General features: G+C 38.7%; 1 protein-coding gene across 1 annotated transcript in view; it reads left to right on the top strand.

Moving 5' to 3' along the window:
• STRBP (spermatid perinuclear RNA binding protein) overlaps positions 1-15,051 on the top strand; it is a 53,585-nt gene that overhangs the window by 14,308 nt on the left and 24,226 nt on the right. The window contains exons 5-9 of the mRNA XM_065879454.1: positions 6,605-6,696; positions 7,233-7,328; positions 8,466-8,577; positions 9,245-9,342; positions 9,541-9,652. Coding sequence (XP_065735526.1) covers positions 6,605-6,696; positions 7,233-7,328; positions 8,466-8,577; positions 9,245-9,342; positions 9,541-9,652 — 510 coding nt within the window. The remainder of the gene's footprint in view (positions 1-6,604; positions 6,697-7,232; positions 7,329-8,465; positions 8,578-9,244; positions 9,343-9,540; positions 9,653-15,051) is intronic.

Genomic DNA, 15,051 nt, shown 5'->3' with positions numbered 1-15,051 from the left:
GGTTCCATTGCTTACTCCCCTACCTGAAATACCAGTGCAGCAAGAAGTATTGGTTAGTGTTTTAATTTATTTCAAGTTGATGATAAAGGAAGAAAAAGACACATTTACCAGAGATGTTAGAATTTCAAGTTTTGGCAGACATGACTCAGGATTTCTTAAAGTAAAAGTGATAGACTCCTTTTGTAAAAAGTCTTCTGGGGTAACTAAAATCAGCTATACCATACCCGATGGATATAAACTAGACACATTTATGAGTCATAGCTTAAAATTAAAATGCATCCTATCTATAATTAGGTTTATGCCTGTACTTTTTTTTTTTTGGCTGCATATAGTATCTCTAACACCTGAAGAACCAATCTTAAATGGCTTAATTTCTTTAACAGCTTTACAGTTCACCATTAACTGTAGAACTATAAAATGATTTCTGAAGTATCAAGATAATTCTGTTAATTCTGGTAAGCTGTGTTCTCTTGACCCTCTAGTGTAAAACTAACCATTTCTAAGTATAGTTATAATTATAGATATTATTAAAAATTCTTTGAGTATAGAGAGATGAAAGAAGATTGAAGTTGCCAAAGGCTAGATTTGTCTAGATTTGAAATTGCCGAAAACTGGATAATGTTTGCTTGTAGCTGTAGACATCCCTTCCATTACTTTAAAAGTATTGAGAATATCAGGCTTCTTTTTCCCCATGGCTTTGTGCACTTACATGGGATTTTATCAGTTTTCAGTGATGCCCTTAAGCTTAGTCTGTTGCCTTTATAACTTTATGTTCAGAGAACCTGAAAACAGATTCTTAGAATATTGCACCCTTACTAGAAGACTAGTTATTACAGAATGGAATTTGTAGGAGAGTAGGAGAGTTATAGTCTCTATTCAAGGTGTTTGGGTTACTAAAGGATCCCAAGACCTCTTTATAATATGAATCTCATCAGATGATGTTAGCATAATTGTGTGGGATCAGGTAAGATGAAAGAATCAGCTTGGATCTAATGTTTTACACGTTACTTCCTCTCCTTTTAAATGGCAGAAAGATTTGCTTTGCCGTTTTCCTTAACCTCACTACCCTGTTGACTCACTTGTTATCTCTTATAATTTGCTCATTTTGTCTAATTTGGACTTTGTCAAAGTTTTGTTTTTTTAAAATTTAAAATTTATTTTTGGCTGCGTTGGGTTTTTGTTGCTGCGCGTGGGCTTTCTTTAGTTGTGGCAAGTGGGGGCTACTCTTCATTGCGGGCTTCTCATTGCAGTGGCTTCTCTTGTTGCAGAGCACAGTCTCTAGGCACACGGCTTCAGCAGTTGCGGCACACGGGCTCAGTAGTTGCGGCGTGCAAGCTCTAGGGTGTGCGGGATTCGGTTGTGGTGGCTTGCGGGCTCTAGAGCGCAGGCTCAGTAGTTGTGGCACGGGCTTAGTTGCTCCCCAGCATGTGGGATTTTCCTGGACCAGGGATCGAACCCGTGTCCCCTGCATTGGCAGGCGAATTCTTAACCACTGCGCCACCGGGGAAGTCCCTGTCAGAGGTTTTTGATCTGCACTAGCAGTTTTTTGTATTCCTGGGCAACTTTGAGGATCCAGTATAACTAAGCATTTGAGACCTGGGCTATACAATTCTGTAGGATTTGTTTTATCACACCAGATGGCTCCTCTTGCCTTGATGCAGTTCTTTTCAGCTGCATGGGGTGAAAGCACAAGATTCATTTGGGTTCCAGGAATTTCTGAGTTTAAGAGAGATCTCTTTAAAACAATCTGCATTCATTTTCTTTCTCAGAGTTTAAAAAAATAGGCATTGTAACTTTTTGGGAGACATTTTCCTATAGAATTTCAATTTCTCCCCTCCCACAAAACAAACAGGCTGTTCACAATACATACCTTATGTCTTTCTCTTCCCTCTCTTCACTTGCCACATATTTGGGTAAAATCAAAAAAGGGAAAAAAAGTCTGAGAGCAGGCAGAACTGGAGGACCGGGGCAGGTGAGGAGCATCGTACTTATCTCCTCAGGGTTGTCTCTGCAGAAGTGGATCTATCTAACTGCTCGTTTCAAATCACTGTTCAGTGGCCAGAGTACATAGTGAATCTCTTTGGTGTGGTTTAATGTTTCACAGATAAGAGTTCTCCTGTGCCGTCAGTCTTTTTTCCATATTCTAACCCTTTACTTGAAGGCCTTGTATAATAATCATTCCCCATAACTACATGCTTCCTGCTAAAGAAGGCACAGGAGAAAAAGCACAGACCTTGGTGCCTGGCAGCCAAGTGTTTGATTCTTAACTCTATTATCTATTACTCTGTGACCTTGGACAGGTTTCTTTATTTTAAAATGTGGGTAATGAATACTTTAGAAAGTTGTTACATGAGAGAATTTATGTAATGTAACCTGTACGATACTCAGCACAAAGCGATTGCTTAGTAAATAGTAGTAGTTACTCAGCTTACTAAAAAATGTCACAGCACAAACTCATCTACTCAAAGTGCCTTGAGTTCACAGTGAGAGTAATATGTACATGATAGGTCTGAAGAAGTGAACGTAAACACAGTTAAACTCGTAAATAGCCATTGAAGTGTAGTATTGGAATCAGTATACTGTATTTGCTGCAGTGCTAATAATGAGCTGTCTTACTATAAAGTTTATGATTCATTGAGACAAGTGTCTTTTTCCCTACCTCTGTCCTTTATCCCTGGCACCTGGAGTGGTACCTAATACTTAGTAGGCAATCAAAAGAAAATCTGTTAAATGAATTTTTGTAGCTAGCATGTTATCTGATCAAATAGAACTGTCTGGTATGCAAGAAGCATTAACAGTGGACATCTCAGAATTCAAGTAATATTTATTGAAGATTTAGCTTTGTTAAGGTATTTTATAACATACTGTGTTATAAGCACTTTCTCATATATGATTTATTTGAACCCTCACAACAGTTCTATGAGGTAGATAATTGTCCTGTTGTATAAATGAGGAAAGTCTCACGTTTTACCCGTTTCCTCTGACTCTTAAGTCCAGTTACTATCTAGGATGATCATAGGAGCATCTTAGCTGATTAGCTATTCTGAGCATCACACAGGCTAAGCTTCTTTTGGTGCTTGTCACTTTAAACCAGAAGTGTATTTGCTGTGAGGCTGACAAATCCAGCTGCTTAGTGTATTTACAGTGCAATTTGAAACCAAGTGGATAGGGAAACTGCAGAGGCACTTGTGGCTAAGGCTAAGATAAACCGCAGCCCTCAGTATGAAGGTAGATTCTCAGGGGTTCACAGAGAAGCTGCCCAAGAGTCGCTTTTCCGTATTTGTGCCAGTGAGAACTTCTGATGCTTTTTGGCAGAAGTTCGCTAGCATGAGTCCTGCTAGGTGGCAGACCAGTCCAGAGATCACAACTAGGATTTATAACAATGCTGCAGGCTTTATTTTCCTGCCTTCCCCATCTGCTAGACCTACATTATCCAGTGCAAACCTGTAGCCGCTATCTTTCCAGTGGCTCACTGCCTACTGAGGCACTGAAGAAAAGTGATATCTAGTGATGTTTCTGCCATAAATTAGGAGAACAGTGCTCTGTTTTACCCTAGTGCTACATTTACCTGTTCACATTATTGTGGCCTGAGATTTCGCACGGGCAGTGACTTGAAGCATAATGTCCGCTCTCCGCAAAGCCTCAAGGAATTGGGAGAAGGGACTGCCTGGGTATCTTCAGGCTGCCCTGGAAATGCTGTCAACTCAGTAGCTCAGCTTCATTCCAACTTTGAAATGTTAAGGAGGCCTTTGTGATAACCCAGCTTGGTTATTTTACCTTTGAAGAGCCCAGGTTCCAGGCACAGAAATCCTATTTAACACAGTCATGTTCTGGCTTTTCCCCACCCCATCTCCAGGCTAGTGTTTTTGTGAACGGGCAAAGAGTTAGCTTGCATGTAAGGGATGGAGGGAAACTGACCAGCATTTCCTGCCGTACCGTGTGTTTCTGGTCACTGATCTAACCTCTAACCAAATAAATGAAGTTAGGCATAATAGACTTCTTTTCAGTGCTTCCATTGTTTAGAATGTTTTATGTACCTTCATGCCCTGATACCAGGTTACTGAGCAGTGAAGTTTTTAAAAAGCTGTTTTCTTTGCTTTTGTCATTTTTGTTGCTATCCCCTATCTGTTTTACTGGTCACTGTAGGAAAGAATGAAATGGCTCACAGTTCCATTGTTTCTAAGTTAAAGACTCCAAGATGCCTTTTTATCAGAAAAGCTTTGCTTCCCCGCAAAATTGAAGCATCTATGTTAAAGTTCACACAGAAATGTTAAACTTGAGGTTCTTCTTTGAGAAGTAGCAGTGTTTTTCCAGCAACAATCCTGTGATTGCCACATTAAGTAAGTTATTTTTTTTAATGAATGAAAATATAAAAAACTATGTAATTAATTATATAAAAGAAATAGGCAAGCAGGGCTTATAAGTAGCACTGCAGTGCTATATAAATTTATATAGTTTTAAAATAAGAAACTTTGAAGAAGATAAAATAAGATAAATGATTACATCTCCTCTGCTGTTTCCCACCTCATGAATATTAAAACATTTTGGATCTTTTGACTTTTTGACGGTCAGAGCATGAAGAAAAGAAACATGGCCACTGTGATGGTGATATAAAAAGGAATCCAGTGGAAGTCTTCTGTTCACTGCCTGTCCCTTTCATCTCTTTTTAGTCGAATCTGCTGCCTCCAAATGTTGACTGTCTGTAGCAAGCAGATGTCAGTATTTTTATTTTTATTTTTTAATAAGAATTAATGGATATAATCTGACTTTGGGAATGAAAGAATTTGTGTAAACATTTTTGCCATTAAATAAAAATGTCTCTGTGGTGATGAGCAGATGTTAATTACAAGCTCTGTTCACTGGACGAAAGTATCAGAAAGTTCAAAGAGTTGTTTTGCCTTGTCTTTTCCTATCCAAACTTCCTCTGACTCACTCCCTTCTTCCATTGACCCTCCGCTTCCAAATACTCCTACTTGATACAATGATAGAATAAAACTTAGTTTGCTTTACTCTTAAAGATTGAAGTCCTAAAAAATAGGCACGGTCCATACCTTTTCTTGGGATTACATTATTTAGCAGTCAGTCAACCTTTGTCGTGTCTAACTTTTAAGAGATCCTAATTGTTCATTTACAGTAGTTTGTGCTACCTTGTACGTGAGCTTTACACAGATGCTTGTATTGACCACAGTTAAACATTTTCACATATAAACATGAAAATGAGTGAGTTGTACGCTTTGTGTCATTAAAAAGACATAATTAAGCAAGGCCAGGAACTAGATCACCTATGAAATAAGTACCCATAGTATGTTTGCTTATGTTTATAAATAAAAACATATTAACGGTTCTTTTTGAGGCTTTCCATTTTATGAGTAAAAAGGGGTGATGAAATGAGACCCTGTGTTTTGAATTTGTTGGCAGAGATTAATGTGAAACAATGCAAGTATCTGCTGTAGAGCTCGCCTGGTCAAAAAATAAGTGTGTAGCACTTCAGCCTTTACATGTTGCAGCCAATAAGGAAAGCCCACATAGACATACTGCTGAGTTTGTGACTGTCATGATTATACCAGGAAGGAGTGTTGGTGGACTTGCTAAGAGAGTTCTTAAAAGAGGACGGTGAATATGACTTAATTGGATTAGTCAAAGAATTGTTCTCCAAGAAACATTTGTATGTTGTATGCATTTAAGTAATGCACCAAGTCTTCAAAAGTTAAAAAACCCACTTCCTAGTGGCTTAGAGGAAATAAATTTGGCTATCTAAACGTGGATTTAGTATCTTGTGACATCTTCTCGAATATGGATATTTGTCACTAATCACACATTTGAGTTCTTAATTTTGCTGCTCTGGGCCATCTAATCCAACTTTGAAATGTTAAGGCAAGTCAAATAGTTGTACTTAGATAGTATTTTTTGCTGCTTTTTGAAAAAAAGCTATGTAAAACTTGAAGTGTATTTCAGTGTTTTTCATATTTGTAGTTTTAATAATTTTGGTTTAGAAAAGAAATAATTAGAAAACTCCAAGGTAACACTGGCAGAGTTCTCATCAGTGGGGTAAAGTTTCTGTTAATGGTTATCTTGTTGGATGAGTTTATTCAGTTGTAAAAAAATAAAATTGCCATGCTCAGTGTATTCTTAGTATATCTCAGATGGATGACCTAAGAGAGCCCTAGTTTTCCTTAAGAATTGATTAGTGATTAAAATCCCTTCTATAGCCAAAAGTTGTTATTGCTAGTGGTCCCAGATTGCCACTCTTTGTCCCCTGCCAAAGGAAAAAGTGCTATGTACCTATTTTGTGCCCTGTGGTGTTATATACATGCTTAATAAGATCCCAGATTGGATGTAGCAGTGGTCATTGATTTGTTTACTGAACGAATGCCTTTGTGCTCCTGTTGGACTTGTGTGCAGAATGGCTCTGTTGACTGTTTACTTAAGTAATCATAGTGCACATAATTTAAAAAGAAAGCAACAGCCAAAACCTGAAATCTTCTGGGAGTCTTATTAGTTCACTCAAATGCTGCTCTTCTTTTTATTTTTAATCGTTTGGTAATTTGACAGGAACCCCTTGGTCAAACTGTATCTGTCTCTCTTTATCCCATTTTCCCATTAGAAAAGGTTGCGATGAAAGATCCTCCGGACTTACTGGACAGGCAGAAATGCCTGAACGCCTTGGCGTCTCTTCGACATGCCAAATGGTTTCAGGTTGGCTCTTTGTTATTATCTTATTGTTATTGTAGCCTTGTGCAGGTTTCATTTGGAACACCTGCCTCTTAATGGTTTCTGTGTAATATATAAAACAGGGGTGCTCTCTGCCTCTTAGGGTTATTGTAGGAGCAAATGCTTTAATTTAGGTGAAGTGCCCAGTATAGCTTCTCCTGTAGTTAGTGATATTTAATTATCACATAATCCTTTTTGGCTTAGTACTCTGAATTTCAAATGATAGCTTATAAAATCCAAACATGGGGTGAGAAAAGCTAAAAGTTCAGACAGAGTTCCCTGGAAATGGGGTTGCCATGAGGCTATAAAAGTGACTTCAATAATATGCTTCCTTTACTTTAAAACCTGCCTTTCTAAACCATAATTTTACTACTCTTAAGAACTTGATTTTTTTGTTTACTTGACAATTTATGAATGACTGACTAATTAGTATTCATTTTAAAGAACCTATCCGTGATCAGTGTCCTTAAAATTAAGGGTGGATTTCAACAGGGATATTGGAACCATTTCGTTTGTTTTAGGCAAGGGCAAATGGATTAAAATCATGCGTAATTGTCCTCCGAATTCTGCGTGATTTGTGCAACAGAGTCCCCACATGGGCACCATTAAAAGGATGGGTAAGTACTTAAATATGATTAAAAGCAAATTCTGAAGCTATAGTTAGAGGAAATCCTGTAGAAATTATATGTTACTGTAAAATGGCTATATTCTGAGTTAGCTAAGGTGTGCATTATCTATTTTTGTTCTGGAAAAAAATTATGGATCTTTTTATATGAATTCTTTTTTATGAATATAACTTTTCTACTTCATCATATTCATACTATACAGACTGAGCTATTTTTTCTGACAGAAAGTTTCTATACCTGTTAAAAGTAAGTGTCTTCCTGCACTTCACTCTCCACTGATGGTTGATTATTCTTCACCTACTGCCCAGGAAAGCCTGCGTGACTGGCACATTTCTCTTTCAGTGCTACTTCCGTTTAGAGTAAAAATTACCTGGTATACCAGTGTAAGGCTTCCTTACCCTCTTTTTCTTTCTCTTTGAGTATAGACACTTAAAAATAAGTTCATATTAGTAATTGAAGTCAGGTGAATAGTACACTTAACTGTAGTTTATAATGTATATTGCCAAACTTACTTAATTTGGAAATTATTTTGCTTGAACCAATTAAGACCCAATAAAGAACATTATAAAACAAATAAAGCTATAAAAGAGTCATTTTAAATTAATTTAGCAATTATTACTTTGATATTGGCATCGTGAGTTTTTAGTTTATTAAATATGGAGATTTGGTCCTTCTTAAATTCCAGTTGTAATAGTTGGGGCAGGATGTCTGAAATGAAGTCTTACTGTGGTTTAAGTGCTTCCTAGGTTAAGTGGGAGATATATATAGGTGGGCTGGGTTTGAACACTGATTATTTATTGGCTATTACTAACCTATATGAAGGCTTGTTAAAACTTTGTTAAGTCAATTAGATGACTGCAGTTTCTTAAGTAATCCTTTCAGGGTAAATAAAAATAAAGTTTTGGTGACAAAATGTCTTCTGAATATATTATCTCAAAAATGGTTGATTTAAACACTCTGGCTGGGGTAAAAGTTGATAATCAAGTGGGAAAAGTTAATTGGGCCCTAAATGTTAAATGGACTTTAACCTTTTTGGCCTCCATTGTAGATAGAAATGTCAGCTCACATTTAACTGGAATCCTTTTAACACTTGGTGCATGTACTAATTTGTAATTTAATATCTTCTAGCCACTAGAGCTTATATGTGAAAAGTCTATAGGTACTTGTAATAGACCTTTGGGCGCTGGGGAGGCCTTGAGACGAGTAATGGAGTGTTTGGCATCTGGAATTCTACTTCCTGGTAAGGGTTTCAAACTCTGGAGGCAGAAGAATCAGAAAAATTTCATTTTAGTTTAGTTTTCTATTATGTGCTAAGTTTGTCCTCTGCCCAGGGAAATGACGTGTAGGAGTTGTTTTGCTTGGAATTTTAGCAACTAGAATGCTTGAATGTTGGAGAAGTGCCATAAAACTCTCTCTCAATAATTGTAATTTATGTTCCATATGTACTAACATAAAAGGTACTAATAAGATATTGTGTCTGCTATGAATTTGCTTCACCTAGAGCTTTGAATTTGAAAATGTTTATGTTGAGTTAAAATGTATGAAGTTCATTCTGTTTGCAATCTGGTGATTAATTTGGAAAAATTAAATTTGGTCTTATTTTCCATATGTAATCCCTTTAAAGATTTGGGATGATTCATCATGCCATTTCTAAATTCTCAGAGTTAAAACCCAATTTCGACCTTAGATATACAAGTGACTTCTAGTAAAATAAGGACATTTATATGCTAACATACTGAAAATGAGTGTCCTTTTTACTCCATTTAAATTGAGGAGATTTTTAACCTCGTTCCTTAGTTTTTTTTTTCTTTTTCTCTCCATTCTTTTCTTTCTATTTTGTGTTAGTTTATTGAATTCTAAACTCAGTTCTGAATGATACTTGAGTTTTTCTTTTGCCTTTGCCAAAGGGGGTCCTGGTCTTCATGATCCTTGCGAGAGGGACCCAACAGATGCTCTGAGCTATATGACCATCCAACAAAAAGAAGATATTACCCACAGTGCACAGGTATGAGATGGGCCATATCACTGTGGTCTATGAGAGGGATATCATGTAATTTATTTAAACACTTTATTCTTGCCTGCTGTTAGGGACTTTTGTCATCGTAATAATAGTATTTGATGAATGTGTTTTTAGCTAGATGTTCTAAGGGCTTTATGAATGAAACATTTGAAATTTGAATAAATACAATCTTTTGTTCTTTAGCATGCACTCAGACTCTCAGCCTTTGGCCAGATTTATAAAGTGCTGGAAATGGACCCCCTTCCATCTAGTAAGCCTTTTCAGAAATATTCCTGGTCAGTTACTGATAAAGAAGGTGAGTGTGCAAGTTTTTTATTGGGGTTGGATGTGTGCAGTGATGGAGATGGCCATGGGATGTGTCTCTCGTTAGAGCTGAGAGAACTTAATTTTTAACCCAAGTCATATAAGAACATTTATTGGTTTTCTTCCATCCCATTAGTGACATCAGCTTGCTGTCATTTATTCTTATTAGTGACGAACTCGTTTGGCTATGTTGATCAGATTCCATTACTGCATAGACTTAGGGACAACACTTTGAGAACCGCTGGTCTGAGGCGAAGAGAAAAGTCACAAGCGAGGAGGAGACGTTGTCACGGTCACTCATCAGTTTGATGATCTTGTCATACTTGGAAGTGTTAATGTAACCAAGAAAGAGAAGACAAAAACATAGAGGAGGAGAAAAGTGTATTGGAAAATTCAGGACTGTCTTCCATTTGTACTAGTCTGTGTGAACTCAGATTAGAGTTTCAGCAGAAAGAGCACAGGTGTTAGTGTCAGTGTGACCTGGTTCCAGTCATAGCACCCCTGCTTACTAGCTTTAGCTCTTGAGCAATTAGTTCATCACTTTATGTACTGATATTATTCCAACCTTATTGGCTGTTGTCAGATTAAAATGCTCAATTCAGTGCCTGGAAACAGTAGATACTCAAGTGCAAATCCACTTACTCTTCTCATTATGCCACAAAAAACATTCCTCCCTCCCTCCCTCCCTCCCTCCCTCCCTCCCTCCCTCCCTCCCTCCCTCCCTCCCTCCCTCCCTCCCTCCCTCCCTCCCTTCCTTCCTTCCTTCCTTCCTTCCTTCCTTCCTTCCTTCCTTCATCTCTATTTATACTAGAAGGTGGGATGTTTAACACCATATTTTCACCTGGGACAACCCACCTACCACAAATGATATTATTCTAATAATTTTTATATGACAAAAATAGTGGAATGGCCCAATCTATTTATTTAAACACTGGAATTCCAGTGGGTCTAAAGACTTTTCAGGGAGTCCACCAGATCAAAATTATTTCATAGTAATACTAAGGCTTTGTTTTTTCACCCTTTCCACTCTGTCTTTCATGAGTGTACAGTTGTCTAGAAGCTGTATATGACCTGTGATGGCATCATCACTCTGATGGCTAATGAAATTTTTTGTATATTGCATTAAAATTTTTTTGTTTTAACTTCTAATATGCTAAATATTGATAGATATTATCCACAAAACAAAGTTTTTTGGGTGCTCAATAATTTTTTAAGATGGTAAAGTGGTCCTGAGACTGAAAAGTTTGAGAATCACTGCCTTACACTGTAAACTCCTCAAGGGTAAGGAATCCTCCAGACCTCACCACATAACTATTACAAAACCAATGCTCAAGAAATGTTGTGGAATGAAAGCTGTTTTCTTCCAGAGGGTGCTCACACAGCAGCAAAGAATTTTTGAAAGAGATTCACATAGCCATGTCTCTGGATTGAATGACTGAATAAATATATAATAAATATGTCTCAAATATATGTGTAGATTCTTATGGTTAATAATGAAAAATTTTATTTCAGTCACTGAATTCATAGCAGTTCTTCGGGTTTTGTATTTTTTCTTTCTCTAGATAGTAAAAGTATATCTATTGTTAACGTGACTTAGTTTTTTATGGTTTTTTTTTTTTTTTTTTTTTAACATCAACAGTCTTTCTCAAGAGTTTGGGAACTGCTGGTCTGTCAATTTATAGCTTAAAATAGAACCAGACAGTTGGTGTTTCCATTTGAGCCCTGTCAGTTACTAGCTACATGACTTGGGCAGGTCACCTACACATTCTGTGCCTTAGCTATAAGATGAGGGAGCCAAGGTCATTGCCTCCAGACACTTGCTGCAGTCTTCCTCATACTTTGATGTTTTTACCACCTAGCCTCCTGACATTTGCTTTTAAACTTTATTCTTAGAATTCTTGGTGATTTCAATATGCATTTAGATGATTTTTTTTTTTTTCAGAATTTTGACTTCTTAATTCCTTGACTTCCTCTCCCACAAATACCTTGTCTTCTACCTTACCTCAGGTGCCCATTCTGTGGACATATCCTAGACCTTGTCTTCAATAACTGTACCTGTGCCCTCTCCCTAATTCATTCTCAAGAATCCCACTTTGTAAACCGCCTCTCATCATCATACTGTCGGGAGCAGTCCTCCTGCCCCAATTCTCGAAGCCCACCATTGATTCTGTTAACTTTTCTTAGTCCCTCTCCTTCCTCATGTACTCACCTCTGTCCCTTCTCTGCTTATATTCACGTGGTCTGTCATTAATAATCACGCCCTAGCATATACCTTCACTTTGTTGATCCTGTCTTCCTGACAACTCTGGTTGAAATCCAACTGTGTGCCTACACCAGGTTGTTGGACATCGTTGGAGAAAAAAATACATAGTCATCTTAACTGTTTTCCCTTTAAGTTTCAGACATTAACCTTAAGTAGACTGTTTGTGTTGGCTGGAAATCATCCTGTAAAGTCTAGAGTTCCCCGGTTTTCCTAGACAGCTGTTGCAAATCTTCTGTCGTTTCACACTTCCCTCCCCAGGCCTCCCTCTCGTCTGATGACCTTATTTGCTGGAAGTACTCATGCGCTTTGCTTTCCCTCCCTTGACCGAATAAAGACCAGCCTTTCTACTTGTCCACTATATCACATTCCCTTTTGTCTACAAATGGACATTATTCTAGCAGTTCTTTCTTTTCTCACCAGCATCATTTCCTCCTTTTCTGCTTTTCTACTGGATCATTCTCATCAGCATAAAAACCTGCTATAATGCCTCCCATTTGAAAGACAAAGCTTAACTCCCCCTTGATTCTGCAGCTTCCTCCCATTTCTCTGCTCCCCTTTATAGCAGTACCTTCAGAAAGAGTGGCCTATTGTTTCTTTCTCCTTTTCCACACTTTCTTTAAAACTTATTCTAGGGGCTTCCCTGGTGGCGCAGTGGTTAAGAATCTGCCTGCCAGTGCAGGGGACACGGGTTTGAGCCCTGGTCCGGGAAGATCCCACATGCCGTGGAGCAACTACGCCTGTGCGCCACAACTACTGAGCCTGTGCCCTAGAGCCCACGAACCACAACTGTTGAGCCCACATGCCACAACTACTGAAGCCCTTGCTCCTAGATCCTGTGCTCCACAACAAGAGAAGCCACCACAATGAGAAGCCCACGCACCGCAACGGAGAGTGGCCCCCACTCACCACAACTAGAGAAAGCCCGCGCACGGCAATGAAGACCCAACACAGCCAAAAATAAATTAATAAGTTAAAAAAAAAACACAACTTATTCTAATCAGCCTTTCTTCCTTGTCACTCTACCTAAGTCTGTCCTGTGACCTTCACGTTATTGCGTTCAGTGGTTAGCTTTCAGTACTCATCTTAGGCAGCTTGTCGGCAACACTGGGCACAGATGAACACTTATTTATGGTATATTTAGTTATGAGATATGGCACATATATATAAAAGTATAAAATATCTATCATTTAAAAAGTAATTATTTTGGGCTTCCCTGGTGGCACAGTGGTTAAGAATCCACCTGCCAATGCAGGGAACATTGGTTCTAGCCCTGGTCCGGGAAGATCCCACATGCCACGGAACAACTAAGCCCGTGCGCCACAACTGCTGAGCCTGTGCTTTACAGCCTGCAAGCCGCAACTACTGAAGCCTGCATGCCTAGAGCCTGTGCTCCACAACAAGAGAAGCCACCGCAATGAGAAGCCTGCGCACCTCAACGAAGAGTAGCCCCTGCTCACCACAGCTAGAGAAAGCCCACGCACAGCAGCAAAGACCCAACACAGCCAAAAATAAATAAATAAATTTAAAAACAAGTAATTATTTAACAATTCCATATAATCACCATCCTAGTTAAGAAACAGAACATTGTCACCTTCTCAGAAGCCATTTATTTATCCTGTACATCACCTCCGTGCCCCATGAACTACGATTCCTGATTTTTTGATAATCGTTTCCTTGATTTTCTTTAAATCTTTTCCACCTTTGTGTGCTTTTTAAACAATTTAATTGGATATTGCCTAGAACTTTTTAGAAATGGAATCATATTGAGTTTAATCTTTTGTGACTGACGTCTGTCTGTCCAGCATTGTTTGGGATATATTCATGTGATTGCATATAGCTATAGTGCATTTTTATACCTATATAGTATCCATTATGAATATGCTACAACTTATCCATTGTGCTTTTGAAGGACATTAGGATTCTTTTTATTTTTTGGCAGCCACCCACATTGTTGCTGGGAGCCTTCTTATTCATGCCTCCTGGAGTATAGATCCAGGAGTTACTGTGGACCAGTATATGACCTAGGAAGTGGTATATATAGCAATTTATGTTGCCACCAGAAGTGTATGAAAGTTCCTGTTGTTCTGTATCCTCAACAACATTCGGTACTGTCAGACACTTTTTATTTCTTTTTTCTTTTTGCGGTACGCGGGCCTCTCACTGCTGTGGCCTCTCCCGTTGTGGAGCACAGGCTCCAGACGCGCAGGCTCAGAGGCCATGGCTTATGGGCCCAGCCGCCCTGCGGCATGTGGGATCTTCCCGGACCGGGGCACGAACCCGTGTCCCCTGCATTGGCAGGCAGATTCTTAACCAATGCGCCACCAGGGAAGTCCGTCAGACACTTTTTCTGGCGTGAAATACTACTTTTTTTTGACTTCTAGGTCATTACTTTATCTTGGGTCTGCTATCCCACTGCCCTTTCCTCAGCTGTCTTTGTTATTCCTCATCTTCCTGATTTCTGAATATTAGTATCCCAGGGTACAGGCCTCAGACCATTTCTCTTTATTTACACCCATTTAGACTCTTTAGGAGATCTTATCTAGTCTCTCGTCTTGAAGTACCTTCTATTCAGTGAAGATTCCCAAATGAATGTCTTCACTCTAGACTCCCAGCCCTTGACCTCAGCCCCAGCTATGCAAGTGTCTCCTCACTGTCTCCACACGGATGTCTAACAGACATCTCAAACTTAAGATGTCCTGTCCTTACTCTACTTCTCATCTGTTCTTTCCATAGTTATCACCATCCCAGTCTTTGGAAACTCTATGCATCTCTGTGCTCAGGCCAAAAACCTTCACCCTTGAATCTTCTCTTTCTTTCACCCGTATCCAAACCATCAGCAAATCCTAGTTGTTTTACTTTCAAAGTGTGTCCAGTATTCAGCTGTTTAATTTCTTCACTGCTACCATCCTGGCCTAAACTGCTGTCATCTCTTACCCTTGTTATTGCAGCATCTTCCCTATCTGGTCTTCTTGCCCCTCTTGTCTGTTCTCAACAAAGCAGCAGTCTCTTTTTGTTCCCCTTAACATTTTATCTATAATTACAGATTCATAGGAAGTTGCAAAGATAGTACAGAGAGGTCCTGTGGACCCTTTACCTGGTTTCTCCCAATGGTTACATCTTATGCAACT

This window comes from Phocoena phocoena, chromosome 6 (genome assembly GCF_963924675.1).
Source record: "Phocoena phocoena chromosome 6, mPhoPho1.1, whole genome shotgun sequence".
Classification (NCBI taxonomy): Eukaryota; Metazoa; Chordata; class Mammalia; order Artiodactyla; family Phocoenidae; genus Phocoena; species Phocoena phocoena.
Note: the sequence above shows the minus strand (reverse complement) of the source record. Positions and strands in the feature narration are given on the sequence as shown.